The 13,711-nt window shown below is 38.9% G+C and overlaps 1 protein-coding gene across 3 annotated transcripts in view; it reads left to right on the plus strand.

Moving 5' to 3' along the window:
• The window catches only part of LOC122556833 (matrin-3-like), a 54,716-nt gene extending 41,372 nt beyond the window's left edge, over window positions 1–13,344 (plus strand). For all 3 annotated transcript variants that reach the window (XM_043704065.1, XM_043704063.1, XM_043704064.1), the window contains exons 13-16: window positions 277–324; window positions 5,452–5,929; window positions 8,412–8,533; window positions 11,053–13,344. In XM_043704065.1, the coding sequence (XP_043560000.1) occupies window positions 277–324; window positions 5,452–5,929; window positions 8,412–8,533; window positions 11,053–11,124 (720 nt within the window). In that variant the 3' untranslated portion in view covers window positions 11,125–13,344. The remainder of the gene's footprint in view (window positions 1–276; window positions 325–5,451; window positions 5,930–8,411; window positions 8,534–11,052) is intronic.
• The last annotated feature ends 367 nt before the right edge of the window (window positions 13,345–13,711 follow it).

The following is a 13,711-nucleotide window of genomic DNA, read 5'->3' on the forward strand; positions in this document are numbered from 1 at the left end:
TTGGTTAATTTGTATGTTGCAGTGCCAGTATTAAAAGTGTATTGATTTTTTGTGTTATTTCTCATTGCCATATAAATTGGGTGTTCCCTTTCAAAGTTTTTTTGTGATTCTTGCACCACAGTCCTGATGAATATAAAACTAAAAGCTTTGACTTTGGTGTTTTTTAGTTTCAGACAATCAAAGCACAACAATGTTTGATTCTGTTTGATTGGCAAAAGTCTGATCTACAGCAATGCATATGGATAGTGTTTTCTAAATTGAAACTTTTTTAAACAGGCACCAATTATTCGAAGGAGCAAAAGACATCAACAAGCAGCATCCCAGGTATGAACTTAATAAGTTGTTGCTTTTGGGGGGGGTGCAGTCTGGAGTCAATATTAAGGATTTCCTGGGAATTTTTACTCAATTGTATATCACTTTGGTGTGTCTGTCCTGCTAGTCGGACCCAGGGTGGCCCCTGCTCATGTCTGGGAAATTGTCCATGAGGGATGATTCTGAAAGTATGACTGTGTCAGGCTGTTGCTTGATTAAATCTGGGATAGCTGTCCCACTTTTGGCACAAACCCTCAGCTGGTAGTCAGGAGGATTTTGCAAGGTCAGGAGGACTACTTATTTGCTGTTGTTTCCGTAGCCTAGGTTGATGTCAAGTGGTCCTTTTGATATTGTTCCTTTCTTTCAACTTTGTATCAGATTGATACAGCTGAGTGGTTTGGTAGGCCTTTTAAAAGGGTAGTTAAGAATTAACCACATTGTAGTCGGTCTGGCATTGCATGCAGGTAATGATGCAGATTTCGTTCCCTAAGGACTGTGGTGAACCCAGATTTTTTTTTAATGACCATCAGAAGTTATTAGGTAGTTGTCATTGGGCTTACTTTTAATTACAGATTTGATTTGATATGTATTTCACCATCTAGCATGGTGGTATTTGAATTCATGTCCCGTAGACCATTAGCTTAAGTTTCCGAATTACTAGTCTATTGGGATTCGCCACTGCTTTGTCTAATTTTGCTAATAGGTCTATTGCAATGTTGTCAGATGCATTTTGAAGGCTTATAGACGTCATCCACCGTGTGGCCCTCATTGACCCCTTCTGTTATTTTATTAAAGTATTCAATGAAATTAGTCTACTCTACCTAGCACATTCTGATGTTCATTTATTGGTTTTTATTTTAAGTGTCAATTAATTTTGCCTAATAGTTGTCACTGACTGTTCCCCAGCCATTAACTTAAGGCTGCCATGCGTGTAGTTGCTGGTTTATCTCCATTTTTAATAGATATATAACATTTGCAATTCTTAAATGCTGTGGCACCAACCCCATAACTAAGTAATATTGGAAGATGGCAGGCAGAGGCTCAGCAATTTACACCTATTCTTCCCTCTGGAGCCTAGTAGACATCCTATCTGACTTTGAGGATTGTGAACCATTTGAGCATGACTTTGTGTCCTTTTTTGGCACTCTATCAGTCGTTACTTTGATCCAAAACTCTGTTAACAGCTCTGCCATGTCTGTTTCCTTTTTGAAAGGATACCTAATTTTTGGCTCCTTACTGGCATTACATTTGGACAGAGTTCCTTACATTCACTACTTTTGTGTTAATACACTTCCTTTCATTTCTTTTTTTTTAAGGATTCCTCAATGCTTTTCTCAACTCAAACTGCTACTGAACTATGGGCCTAGCAATTATCATAGGCTTTGTTTCTCTGTTTTATTTTATCTGTATCTTGATCATCCAAGATGCTCAAACTTTAGTTGGCCTTACTTTCCTCATCGTGGAGTGTGTCTACTGTGTACTGAACTGACTCCTCTTTCAAAGCCTCCATTTGCTCAATTACAGTGAATCCTCTCAACTCGTGCTAGATCCTTTCCCTTAACCTTGCTGAGTTGTGCTTTTATGCTTAATAACTAATGAAAACATAGAACCTTACAGCGCAGAACAGGCCCTTCGGCCCTTGATTTTGCATCGACCTGTGAAATTAATCTGATACCCATCTAGCCTACACCGTTCCATTATTATCCATATGTATGTCCAATGCCCATTTAAATGCCCTTAAGGCTAGTGAGTCTACTACTATTGCAGGCAGGCTGTTCCACGCCCCTACTACTCTGAGTAAAGAAGCTACCCTGATATCTGTCCTAAAACTATGTCCCCTCATGTTAGTCTTCACCATCCATCTTAATGTCCACCTATCTAACCCTCTGATTATCTTATGCGTCTCAATTAAGTCACTTCCCAACCTCCTTTCCAATGAAAGCAGCCTCAGTTTCCTCAGTCTTTTCTCGAAGACCTTCCTTCCATACCATCCTAGTAAATCTCCTCTGAACCCTTTCCAAAGCTTCCACATCCTTCCTGTAATGCGGTGACCAGAACTGTATACAGTACTTCAGGTGCATCCTTCAGTTGTGTTCAGCTGAAGCATGACCTCGTGGCTCCGAAACTCAATCCCCCCTACCAATAAACACCAACACACTATATGCTGCCTTAACAACCCTATCAACCTGGGTGGCACCTTTCAGGGGTTTATGCACCTGGACACCAAGATCTCTGTTCATCCACACTACTAAGAATTTTACCATTAGCCCAGTACTCTGTATTCCTGTTACTTCTTACAAAATGAACTACCTCGCACTTTTCCGCATTAAACTCCATTTGCCACTTTTCAACCCAGCTTTGCATCATATCTATGTCCCTCTGTAACCCACAACATCCTTCGGCACCATTCACAAGTCTGCCTACGTTAGTGTCAACCGCAAATTTACTAACCCAACCTTCTACGCCCACATCCAGATCATTTAGAGAAATGACAAACAGCAGTGGCCCAAAACAGATCCTTGCGGCACACTGCTGGTAGCATCGCTCCATGATGAACATTTCCCATCAACCACCACCCTCTGTTGTCTTTCAGCTAGCCAATTTCTGATCCAAACCGCTAAATCACCTTCAATGCCGAAATTCCATATTTTGTACATTAGCCTACTGTGTGGAACCTTATCAAATGCTTTAGTGAAGTCCATATACACCACATCAACCGCTTTACCTTCATCCACCTGTTTGGTCACCTTCTCGAAGAGCTCAATAAGATTTGTGAGGCACGACCTACCCTTCACAAAATCGTGTTGACTATCCCTAAACAAAGTATTCCTTTCCAGATAATTATATATCCTGTCTCTTATAACCTTTTGTAACACCTTACCCACAACCGAAGTAAGGTTCACTGTAATTAGCAGGGTTGTTCCAACTCCACTTCTTGAACAAAGGAACGACATTTGCTATCCTCCAGTTTTCTGGCACTACTGTTGACATTGACAACAAAAAGATCAAAGCAAAAGACTCTGCAATCTCCTCCCTGGCTTCCCAGAGAATCTGAGGATAAATCCCATCCGGCCTGGGGTTTTATCTATTTTCACAGCTTCCAAATTTGCTAAAACCTCCTCTTTGGCAATCACAATTTCATCTAACCCAGTAGCCTGTATCTCTTTATTCCCACTAACATTGCCCTTTTCCAGTGTGAATACTGACAAAAAGTAGTCATTAAGCGCTTCCTCATGTCCTTGGATTCCACACACAACTTCCCACCACTATCTTTGAATGGCTCTAATCTTTCTCTAATAATTCTTTTATTCCTGATAGACCTATAGAAGGCCTTAGGGTTTTCCTTGATCCTATCCGCCAACTTCTCATGTCCCCCCTTGACTCTTCTTAGCCCTCTCTTTAGATCTTTTCTGGCTAACTTATAACTCTCAAGCCCCCTAACACAGCCTTCATGCTTCATCCTCACATAAGCATTCTCTTGACAAGAGCTTCAACTTCTTTAGTAAACCAGGGCTCCCTCTCTTCACAACTACCTCTCGGACTGATAGGTATATACTTATCAAGGACCTGGCGTAGCTGTTCCTTGAATAAGCTCCACATTTCATGTGTCCATCCTCTGCAGTTTCCTCCCCCATCCTATGCATCCTAAATCTTGCCTAATCGCAACATAATTACCTTTCCTCCAGTTAAACCTGTTTCCCTGCAGTATATACCTATCCCTGCCCATTGCTATTGTAAACATAACCAAATTGTGGTCACTATCGCCAAATCTAACACCAGTACCAAATCCAATATGGCCTCGCCCCTTGTTGGCCCGACTACATACTGTCAGAAAACTTTCCCACACACATTGAACAAAAACTGACCCTTCTAAACTACTCACACCATAGTATTCCCAGTCAATATTTGCAAAGTTAAAGTACCTCAGAACAAAGTACCCTGTCACTCTCGCTCCTATTGAGGATCATATTTGCTATCCTATCCTCTCCTCTCTACATCTCTGGAACAATTTGGAGGCCTATAGAAAACTCCCAACCCTCCTTTCCCGTTTCTAACCTCAGCCCAAAATACCTCAGTGGATGAGTCCTCATATATTATCTGAGCAGCTGTAATATGATGCTTGATTAACACTGCCCACCCCCACAACTTTAGCATCTTCTCTGTTCTTACTGAAACATGTAACTCCCGGAATCTGCAACAACCATTCCTCTCCCTCCTCTAGCCATGACTCTGAAATGGCCACAACATTGAAATCCCAGGGACCAACCCATGCTGCAAGTTCACCCACCTTACCCTGGATGTTCCTGGTATTGAAGTACGCATGTTTAAAACCAATATCCGGTGCCCCCTCACGGCCTTATAAACCTATCCCTGACCTCATTACCTTTTGCACTGGAACTACAATTCAGGTTCCCATCCCCCTGCTGCATTAGTTTAACCCCCTCCCCCAAAGAGTATTAGCAAATATTCCCCCCCCCCCCCCCAGGATGTTGGTGCCCCTCTGGTTCAGGTGAAGACTATCCTGTTTGTAGAGGTCCCACCTTCCCCAGAAAGAGCTCCAATTATCCAAGAATCCAAAATACTCCCTCCTGCACTATGCCTGCAGCCACGTGTTCAGCTCTGCGCTCTCCCAATTCCTTGCTTCACTAGCACATGGCATGGGCAACAAACCAGAGATGATAGCTCTGTTTGTTTTAGCTCAAAGCTTCCACCTTACTCCCTGAATTTCTGTCTGAGCTCCCCACCTTTGTTCCTACCAATGTCGTTGGTGCCTATGTGGACCACAACTTGGCCCCCGCCCCCCTTCAAGGATCCCAAAAACATGATCAGAGACATCACTAACACTGGCACCTGGGAGGTAACACACAATTGTGAGTCTCTCTCGTTCCCACAAAACCCCCTCCACCTCCCGAATGATAGATACTGAATAAATAGAGGAAAGAAAATGTACAGTCAAATAGGTGAGACTTTTACATTGAAGGAGAGAAGTCATACAAAAAGGAATGACCAGATAAAATCTTGTGATCCCTATTTTGAGTGTGTTGGAAGAATTTCAAAAAAATGTATTTATTTTTGCCCAATTTGATATTGAAATAAGAGGCCCCTGTTCAAATTTGGAATGTATTTGGATTTCTGTAGGAATTAAAAGAAGAGTGCTTTCCTGAAAACATTGATGAATTTGTGACTGTTGATGAGGTTGGTGATGTAGAGGCTGGAAATCTGGATCTTGAAGATCTGATGTCTTGTGAAGATAACAGTAATAAATTGGAAACTGATGATGCTGATACAAGCATTCAGACAGAGAAATCAGAGGACACCAGTGAACAAAAAGATGAGGATGTGAACAAAGCAAAAAGAAAACGTGGTCGGAAGAGGGGAAAGAACATCAAATCTAAAAAGGCAGAACAAGGTGACAAAAAAGAGAGTGGTGAAGAAACGGAAGTGAAGCAAGTTGAAGATGAAACAATTGAAAATAAGCATGATGGTGATGAAAGGAATGATGTGCAGGAAGAGACCATATCATCTTGTGTGGAACCAGAAAGCAAGCGCGCTCGTTCACGATCCCCTACTCCAGATGAGTACAGGCTTGGGCCATATCAGCCGAACAATCCTGTAGGTAGGCAAACATTGCTTGCGATTATTTTTTATAGAACTTTTCACCTTTATTAAACCTGGCTTTCAGCATGTAAATTTTCATATATATACTATGTATTTTCATATTCATTGTTTTCTGTCTATTTGAATGTTGGAAAAAAAATTTTGTAAAAGCCTTTCATCGTGTAGTCAACAGGTCATTTTGCCAGAATGCCAATTCAAGGGAAATCCGACATCTATACTGCATGAGGAGAATGCTGATTGGTTGAGGAATTGTCATGGAAAATGCACTGATTGGTTCTTTATTTAAATTTTCAACCAGGCGGGTTGACACTGATTAGTTCGGATATTGCACTGTGAAATGATTGAGTAAATGGCTGTTACCTGTTTTGTTGAGTTGAGAAATCTGTAATGCATGTAACATGTTCTTTCTGTCTGCAAAGGAATATACTGTTGGATACAATCTATCAGTCTTTGTATCATGCTGAGGTTGAGTTTCTGATTACTCTGGAAGGCAAGTCTCAGATTTTTGAGCAATAGCTGAAGTGAGCTGTTTTAGGCCACTGGTTTACAATAATATGTGCTACGGTCAAACCATATCTGTCTTGCAAATGAGTAATGTGTACGAATTTCAGCGCTGGTGTGATACCAGTACGAGGCCTGTTCTCCCAAACATTGGCAGACCATATCCAACAGCATGTCCCCTTAGCTGTTTGCAACTAACAAGGTACTGGCCACATTAATCTGCCTATGTTTGCAAAACTTTAAACGCAACAGTAGAAACAATTGTACAGTCACATTTGCTGTGTAATCCTGTGCATGAAGAATTACATTGACAACTAATTTAGGACATGCAGTATGGTGCATTTGCATGTACTGGAATCTACATATATGAATACAGGAGCCTGTGTTTGCAGAGACCACATTTGTTCCAACTCAGCAGAATTGGTGGTACGCATTCATTAGTTCTTTCCTCAGGGCGATGTCCTAACTAATCATTGTCAGCTTGCAAAGCCTGGCATTTAACTGACAAGCACCATTCTTGGGTGCATTCTCCATAGCAAATGCCTCAATCAGCGTTCATTTGCCAACTTGGCACACTCTTGTGCAGCATAAGTGCAGGAATGAAAAAGTTTGACAAAATTGCATTTTTTCCAGCAATACAGTATTCAAGTTCTGTACTACCAAATGGTAGTGGTGTTAGGCATTAGTACTCGCTGTTTTGAAGTATTGCATTGTATATGTTTTGTTGTAATGGTCTGAGTATAGTGTGTAAGTAATGCTGCTGGGAAAGCAATTAATACTTCGCTGTTACCAGAACTCAGTTGGACTAGCCCATCAATATGGTTGTTGCTGAAGCAGGTCAGAGGCTGGGTGCCTTGCAGCGAATGGCTCATCCCCATGCTGTATATCTCTATGACTCTATATCCTGGCTTAGCCGTTCCTCTTGTGCATCACTTAAAACACACAAGTCAATAACATAATGGGTCTGTACTCAAATGGTAGGGATTAGAAATCTACCTCCAATACTTTGCAGGGAAGAGCAGCCCATCCACAGCTGGCAGTTTCCCCAGTACATAAAAGATGCATTACAAACACTTCATTTGGCAGCACCTCCCAGACTGCAACCTCCACCAACACAAGAACAATAGTGTGTTCATGGGAATATCATCACCAAGTTACAATCTAAGTCAAACACCCTCTGATTTGAGTATTTTTTACTATTCACTTATGGTCATAATCAGAATCCTAGAACTTATGATCTCTCAGATGTGAGTATACATTCAGCTCATGGACTGCAGTATTTCACAAAGAAGGTCCATTGCAACTTTGAAGATGACTAAGGAACCTGACTGGGAGGATGCTCACAAGATCTTTGTCTTTTTTGGAGAGACTAGAACTAGGAGATATGTTTTAAAACGGGGGTTTTAAAAATAAAGGGTCTTCCATTTCGGACGGAGATGAGAAGGAATTTGTTCTGAAGTTTGAGAGCCTTTGGAGCACTCTTTCCTAGATTGACAGAGGCATGGTCAGTTAATACTTTTGAGACACGGGTAGGTAGTTTATTGACTAACCAGGGAGTTGTAAGTTATCATGGGCAGGAAGAAGTTGAAACTGTAATCAGATCAGCCATGATCATATTGAATGGCAGAATAAACTCGAGCAGGATGAACAATAAATGCTGTTTAAAATGCTTTGTTGTCAACAGTAAAAGGGATCAAAAACTTCACATTTTATATGAAGTCAGTGCATTGTGCTGTCTTTGTACCCCAGTCCTGGAATGGGTGTGGGAAATCAGGGGCTTTATTTGAAAAATACACAAGATGGTTTCTGATAATCAAAATTGTCTTGGATTTGTTTTGAGAAAGAGTGTAATTTGAAATTAGGTGTTAACCCAGAGCCTGTATGCAGGTATTAAAGGCTTTTGATTATTTATCACTGAAATGGTAGTTGCTGAGCTGGTATTGACCTACTATTTTGATTGTGTCTTCACTTTGTTCAAGGGCTAGATTATGTGGTTCCAAAGACTGGCTATTACTGCACACTCTGCTGTCTCTTTTACACAAAGGAAGAAGTGGCAAAGAAAACACATTGCAGTAGCCTGCCTCATTATCAGAAACTGAAGGTAAAGTTGTGATATTACTTTTATCCTGAAATTTATACAAAGTGCTAGTTTGTAAATTACTTTGAATTAATTTCCATTAACTATAGGAGCTGGAATAATCCATTTGGTCCTTAAAGTCTGCATTACCATTTAACTAGTCTTGGTTGATGATTTATCTTGAATTCCCTTAGTCCATCAATGGCTGACTTGATTACATTCATAGATTGAACATTGGGAGAGATGTAAGGATACGCAACACACGACAACGTTTTCTTTGTGTGGGTCTCAAAATAGCTGACCTTTTTCATTCTGAAACTGACCCCATTTTTGTTTTCCTCATTTTCTGTTGGATATTGCATTTTTTTCACAATATGATATGGATTATGTCCTCTAACCAACTGGTGTGAACATAAACTTCCTTTGCTGGGATAATGCTACATTTTATTGATTATAAAATCAGTGGTAAAAGGACTGTCATTGGCTATACTATTCATGACCATAATTTTCATGTGCGTCTCCGAACTCAACTTCGGCAAATTACCTGGACCATTCCTGAAGAAGGGCTCATGCCCGAAACGTCGATTCTCCTACTCCTTTGGTGCTGCCTGACCTGCTGCACTTTTCCAGCAACACTTTTTCAGCTCTGATCTCCAGCATCTGCAGTCCTCACTATCTCCTTCGGCAAATTACCTTCCTCTTTGAATCAGACTTGAGGAAGCCTGAGGCTGGCTTCAAGCCATTTCTCTGTAATGTTTTTGATATTTTTGACCTTATTATATACTAGATGTATATTTGAAAGACTAAATGGGTCTATAAACATGTGGGATTAGTATACTTCTGCCTTTTTCCCATACCTTTGCATAATAGAGGACTTTTATAGTGAGTAACGGTCTACTCCAATTTGTTTTATAGATTTCAGACTACTTGCCAGCTTATGTTAATTTTGTATATTTTTGATTAATTAAACCTGGAAATTTTGTGCTTTGACAATGACAATGTCTTAATGTCTATTCTTGAAGACTCACTGAATGTATCTCCAGAAAATGAAATGGGGCAAGTAAAGCATATTTCAGTGAGGCAACATTTGAGCACAGAAACAGATTTCCAATAGTTATTGAAAAGGACTAGGAACATAATCGGGAGCATAATAAAACTCAACTGGAGGAAAGCTAATTTCAGTATGTTGAAAATTATCTTGAATTGAATTTGAATGAACTGTCAGTAGGTAAAACCGTCATTGAACAATGGGCGACTGTTGGAGGAGATGGTTTGTGTGCTAATTAGGCAGCTTTTCACAAAAGGAAAGGTAGTGTCTGGTATTTGTGCCCCTGATTGAACAAAAGATGAAATTGAAAAAAATATGAGCTATGCAATGATTAAGTAGTTCACAAAACGGAGGAGAACTGAGGTCAGTACAAGAATTAGAGGAAACTGACAAAATGAAATTGAGGGGCAAAGATAGAATGGTATCAGAATAGATTAATGTATATCATCAGAGAAAAACAATTATCATTTATGAACGTAATAGCAAAATGAAGGAGTCTAGTTTAAAAATCATGTAAAGACAAAGTGTAATTCAGTTTCTAAATGAATGCATCGCATCTGTCCTCAGATCAGAGGAGTCTTGTATATTAGTGAAGTGGAATGTAGTAGAGAAATTGAATAGAATAAAAATAGAGGTATTTGGAAAAGGTTGCTATTGTTCAAAGCAAAAATTCATTCAATTCGTAGAATTCTGCAGTACAGAAAACACTCTTGAGGCTACACCAACAAAACTACTCAATCTGTGAGAGTTCCACTTCCCAGCACTTGACCCAGAGCCATGAACGTTTATGACATTTCAAATGCCCATCCAAATACTTTCTGAAGTTTGTGAGGTTTTCCGCCTCAACTACCCTCCCAAGCAGAGCTTTCCAGATTCTCGTCATGCTCAGGGTGAAAGACAATTCCTCAAATGCCCTCTAAAAGTCCTGCCTTTTGTATGAAAATTATGCTCTCTTGTTATTGATAACAGCAACCATCAATTTCATAAGATAAAGCATTTTGAGAATGTGGATTTATGAATTGGCAGTTTAAATTTCTTAAAACATTAGTAGTTAATGTAAATGGCTAAATAACGATACATTCATCAACCAACATGGATCGGTTGCAAAGTGAGAAAGTGTGAAATATAAACAAAATCTATAATTCTAACACTGCCCAGATATACTAAATCTAGTTTTTTGAGCATTTTAATTTTCTTATTGTAGTTATGATAGAAAGTAGAAATGCTCTATGGTTCTACGTACATTAGAAATCTGAACCTTAGAAATTAATCGAATCTGAGAATATATGTTACCTAAAGAATCATATGGGTTCAGTTGAATAATTCATACGAAAGCAAGTATTGCGCCTTGACCTGAATTAGAGTTGCCTTTAAAGAACTTGAGTATTTGCTTGTGTTTAACTACTTGTAGGCGGTTAAACACAGTTAAATCTTAAAAATGAGACATGCAACCTTTTATTAAATAAGTTTGCTGTTTTTCTTTTCTCTTTTAAAGAAAATGTTGGCTAAGCAAGCCGAAGAGAACCGTAAAGTTAAAACTGAAGAAAGTTCTGAAGTTCAGGCTTAAGAACAACATGACCAGCGAAGATTCCAGTGTTCATAACTTTGTCTAACCAGCTAGCTAATCATCCTTAAATTTACTAATATCTTAAGAGTCATTTTTCTTTTGTCATTCTGACAGTGTTTGAGAGTGTTTTTGTATTGCTGTGTACAAGCATATGTGAATGGAAGGCCAACAGTAATCTCGTTTTTGTTTGCAGTCATTATAATTGTTAAATGGAAAATTGTTTCTTGGGGAAGTTGGGCAAGCTGTTGCATTTCTAGGAACATTGCAATGGGGATTGATAGCATCTGTGCTTATGCCAGAAATGTCAGGTATTCGAGTTCTTAGAGCAAAAAGAATCGTTGGTCCAAACATGCCTTTTTTTTTTGCAAAAGTACCTTGCAGTGTGGGGCTATTTTATTCAAATCTGTGGAAGTTAATTATTTTTGTTAAAGTAAAATGTTAAAACGATTTGGTAAATGTTCAATATTTATTACAGATTCTGTATAGTCTCTTTAAGGACTGATTATTCTACATAACTCGTAAGTTGCTAGAACAAATGTCGACAGTGTTCACTTGTTCAGTATTGCGGTTCGGTTGTGCCCTTATTGGACCTTGCACCTCATTAGGATAAAAAGCGGACAGCTTGGTTGTAGAATTGGTGTGGGGTCATGGAAGAGCCATAAAAATAGTAGGCAATCTGTTCGATAACACTCTGACGTGTTGGATTGGTTTCGCCTAAATTAATAACAATTTTTTTTCAAAACTGGGGCAGGGGGGATTTGATTAGTCATGTTTATGTTCAGCAAATACTTAAATTTTAAAATTGACTGTGTACCACGGTTCTGCAACCCAATAGCACTACTACCAAATAATACGCATTCAATAAAAGTGGTATAAATTTTGCTAAAGACATTTAAACAATTTTGCTTAAGTCTGTTCCTGCAGTGTCTTTATGGTGTTGCACTGACAAATTACAAGTTGGCCAAAACTCGCATTCAACTTTTTTTTCTCCAACGTTTCCGGCAAAATATAAGATAACCTAACAAAACTGATGAAGCAGTTTCTTGAACATTTACTTTGTGCACACATTCTGAATTATAATTAGCCAGGCTGGATTGAACTTTTCTTGGTTTTTATGGGGAAATCTGGTAGTGTTATGACTTATAAGAAGAATGCTGGTTAGTTGAGAAAATATGAAAGTGAAGTAAGGTTTTTATATTAATACAACATTTAAAATTTCTGCAACATAGCTGCATTTTTCATTCACTGCTATAGTTTAATGTTTTTATTTGTTTAGAATTTAGCTCTATCCGCATTACATAAGTAAGAATAATATTGCAGAAAATAAATTGTGTTTTGAAATAGTCTGTCAGTTTGTCTGGAGTAACCCGACCTTTGCATTCCTGTATATAGTTATTCTATCGACCTTTACAAACCAGCTAGCAGCAGTTACCAAGCACGCACGCACTCAAGTGTGCATTTGCGCACCTTCAGAAACTGCTTGCAGATAATGCATAACTGGATTTTATTGGCTGTCAATTTTAGTACTCACCATCTAAACATTTTTTTAGATATCAAGTGATCCACTTGCATTTGAGCTCACAGGTTTCCCCAAAAATTCCATGTCATGGCCCAGTTGGTCCTAGACTTGTTGTTATCCTTGTCTTGCGCAAGTGATTGTGAGCATCTCTTTGACCCAGCTTACTGCATTTAAACAGATTCTGTTGTAAATAGTTTTTAATAAACCATCGTTGTGACTGAACATTACAGTCGGACCAGGATTCCATTGGTATGATGTGTTGATAATTCTGTCCCTGGAATGAGTACACTTTGTTCACATCATCTGTTATTTTTATCATAATTTTTAAAGTTTTTTTCCTGAGTAGTAGCTTTTAACGTTGGTATCTGTTTTAGATGTGGATGAACTGCAATGTGGATAAATGTTTTGGTTAGTTACCTTACACGTGACCTGCTGGGAGTTGTGCTTTCTTGGCAAGTATATCCTGCATGGGTGTGGAGTAATAATAAAAAGCTTCCATGCGATTAAGTTTGCTAATGAAAGTGTTTTGTCTAAACAGAATACAGTATATGCAGCCAAGTGTGTTTAACAAAGGAATTGTGTGGAACACTGTAGCTTTAATCACGCGGCAGCAATGTATGAAAACTGCTGTTATGTTTTGGTTCGAGTAGAAATAAGTTTTGTAACAGTTTATGTTCAAATAAAGCTCCAGGTTTCTAAGACCACTTGAATTTTGCTTTTGAGGAAAATTTTAAGCACAAATGGTTTACTTTATCAAAGGAAAATTATTCCCTGCCATGTAGGTTTTTTAGAACTGAATCACTGAGTTTGTTAATCTTTGTTGTGAACGAGTTTAATTCACAAATTTTGAGCTGCAGGTTGCTTCTTTTGTATTTCCCACTGAATTTAGTAACTTTTTACTGTTACAGGTTGATCTATCATTTCACTCAATCAGATCAATTTCAAATTAACCACTCCCTATTTTTACAAAAAAGTTGAGAATTTTTAAATGTACTTAGAGGTTCTGGCTGGGGCATGAGCATGTTTTTCATCTGATCCTGAATTCATCTTTGTTGCCTTTGACATTTG

Source organism: Chiloscyllium plagiosum, chromosome 14, assembly GCF_004010195.1.
Source record: "Chiloscyllium plagiosum isolate BGI_BamShark_2017 chromosome 14, ASM401019v2, whole genome shotgun sequence".
NCBI classification, from domain to species: Eukaryota; Metazoa; Chordata; class Chondrichthyes; order Orectolobiformes; family Hemiscylliidae; genus Chiloscyllium; species Chiloscyllium plagiosum.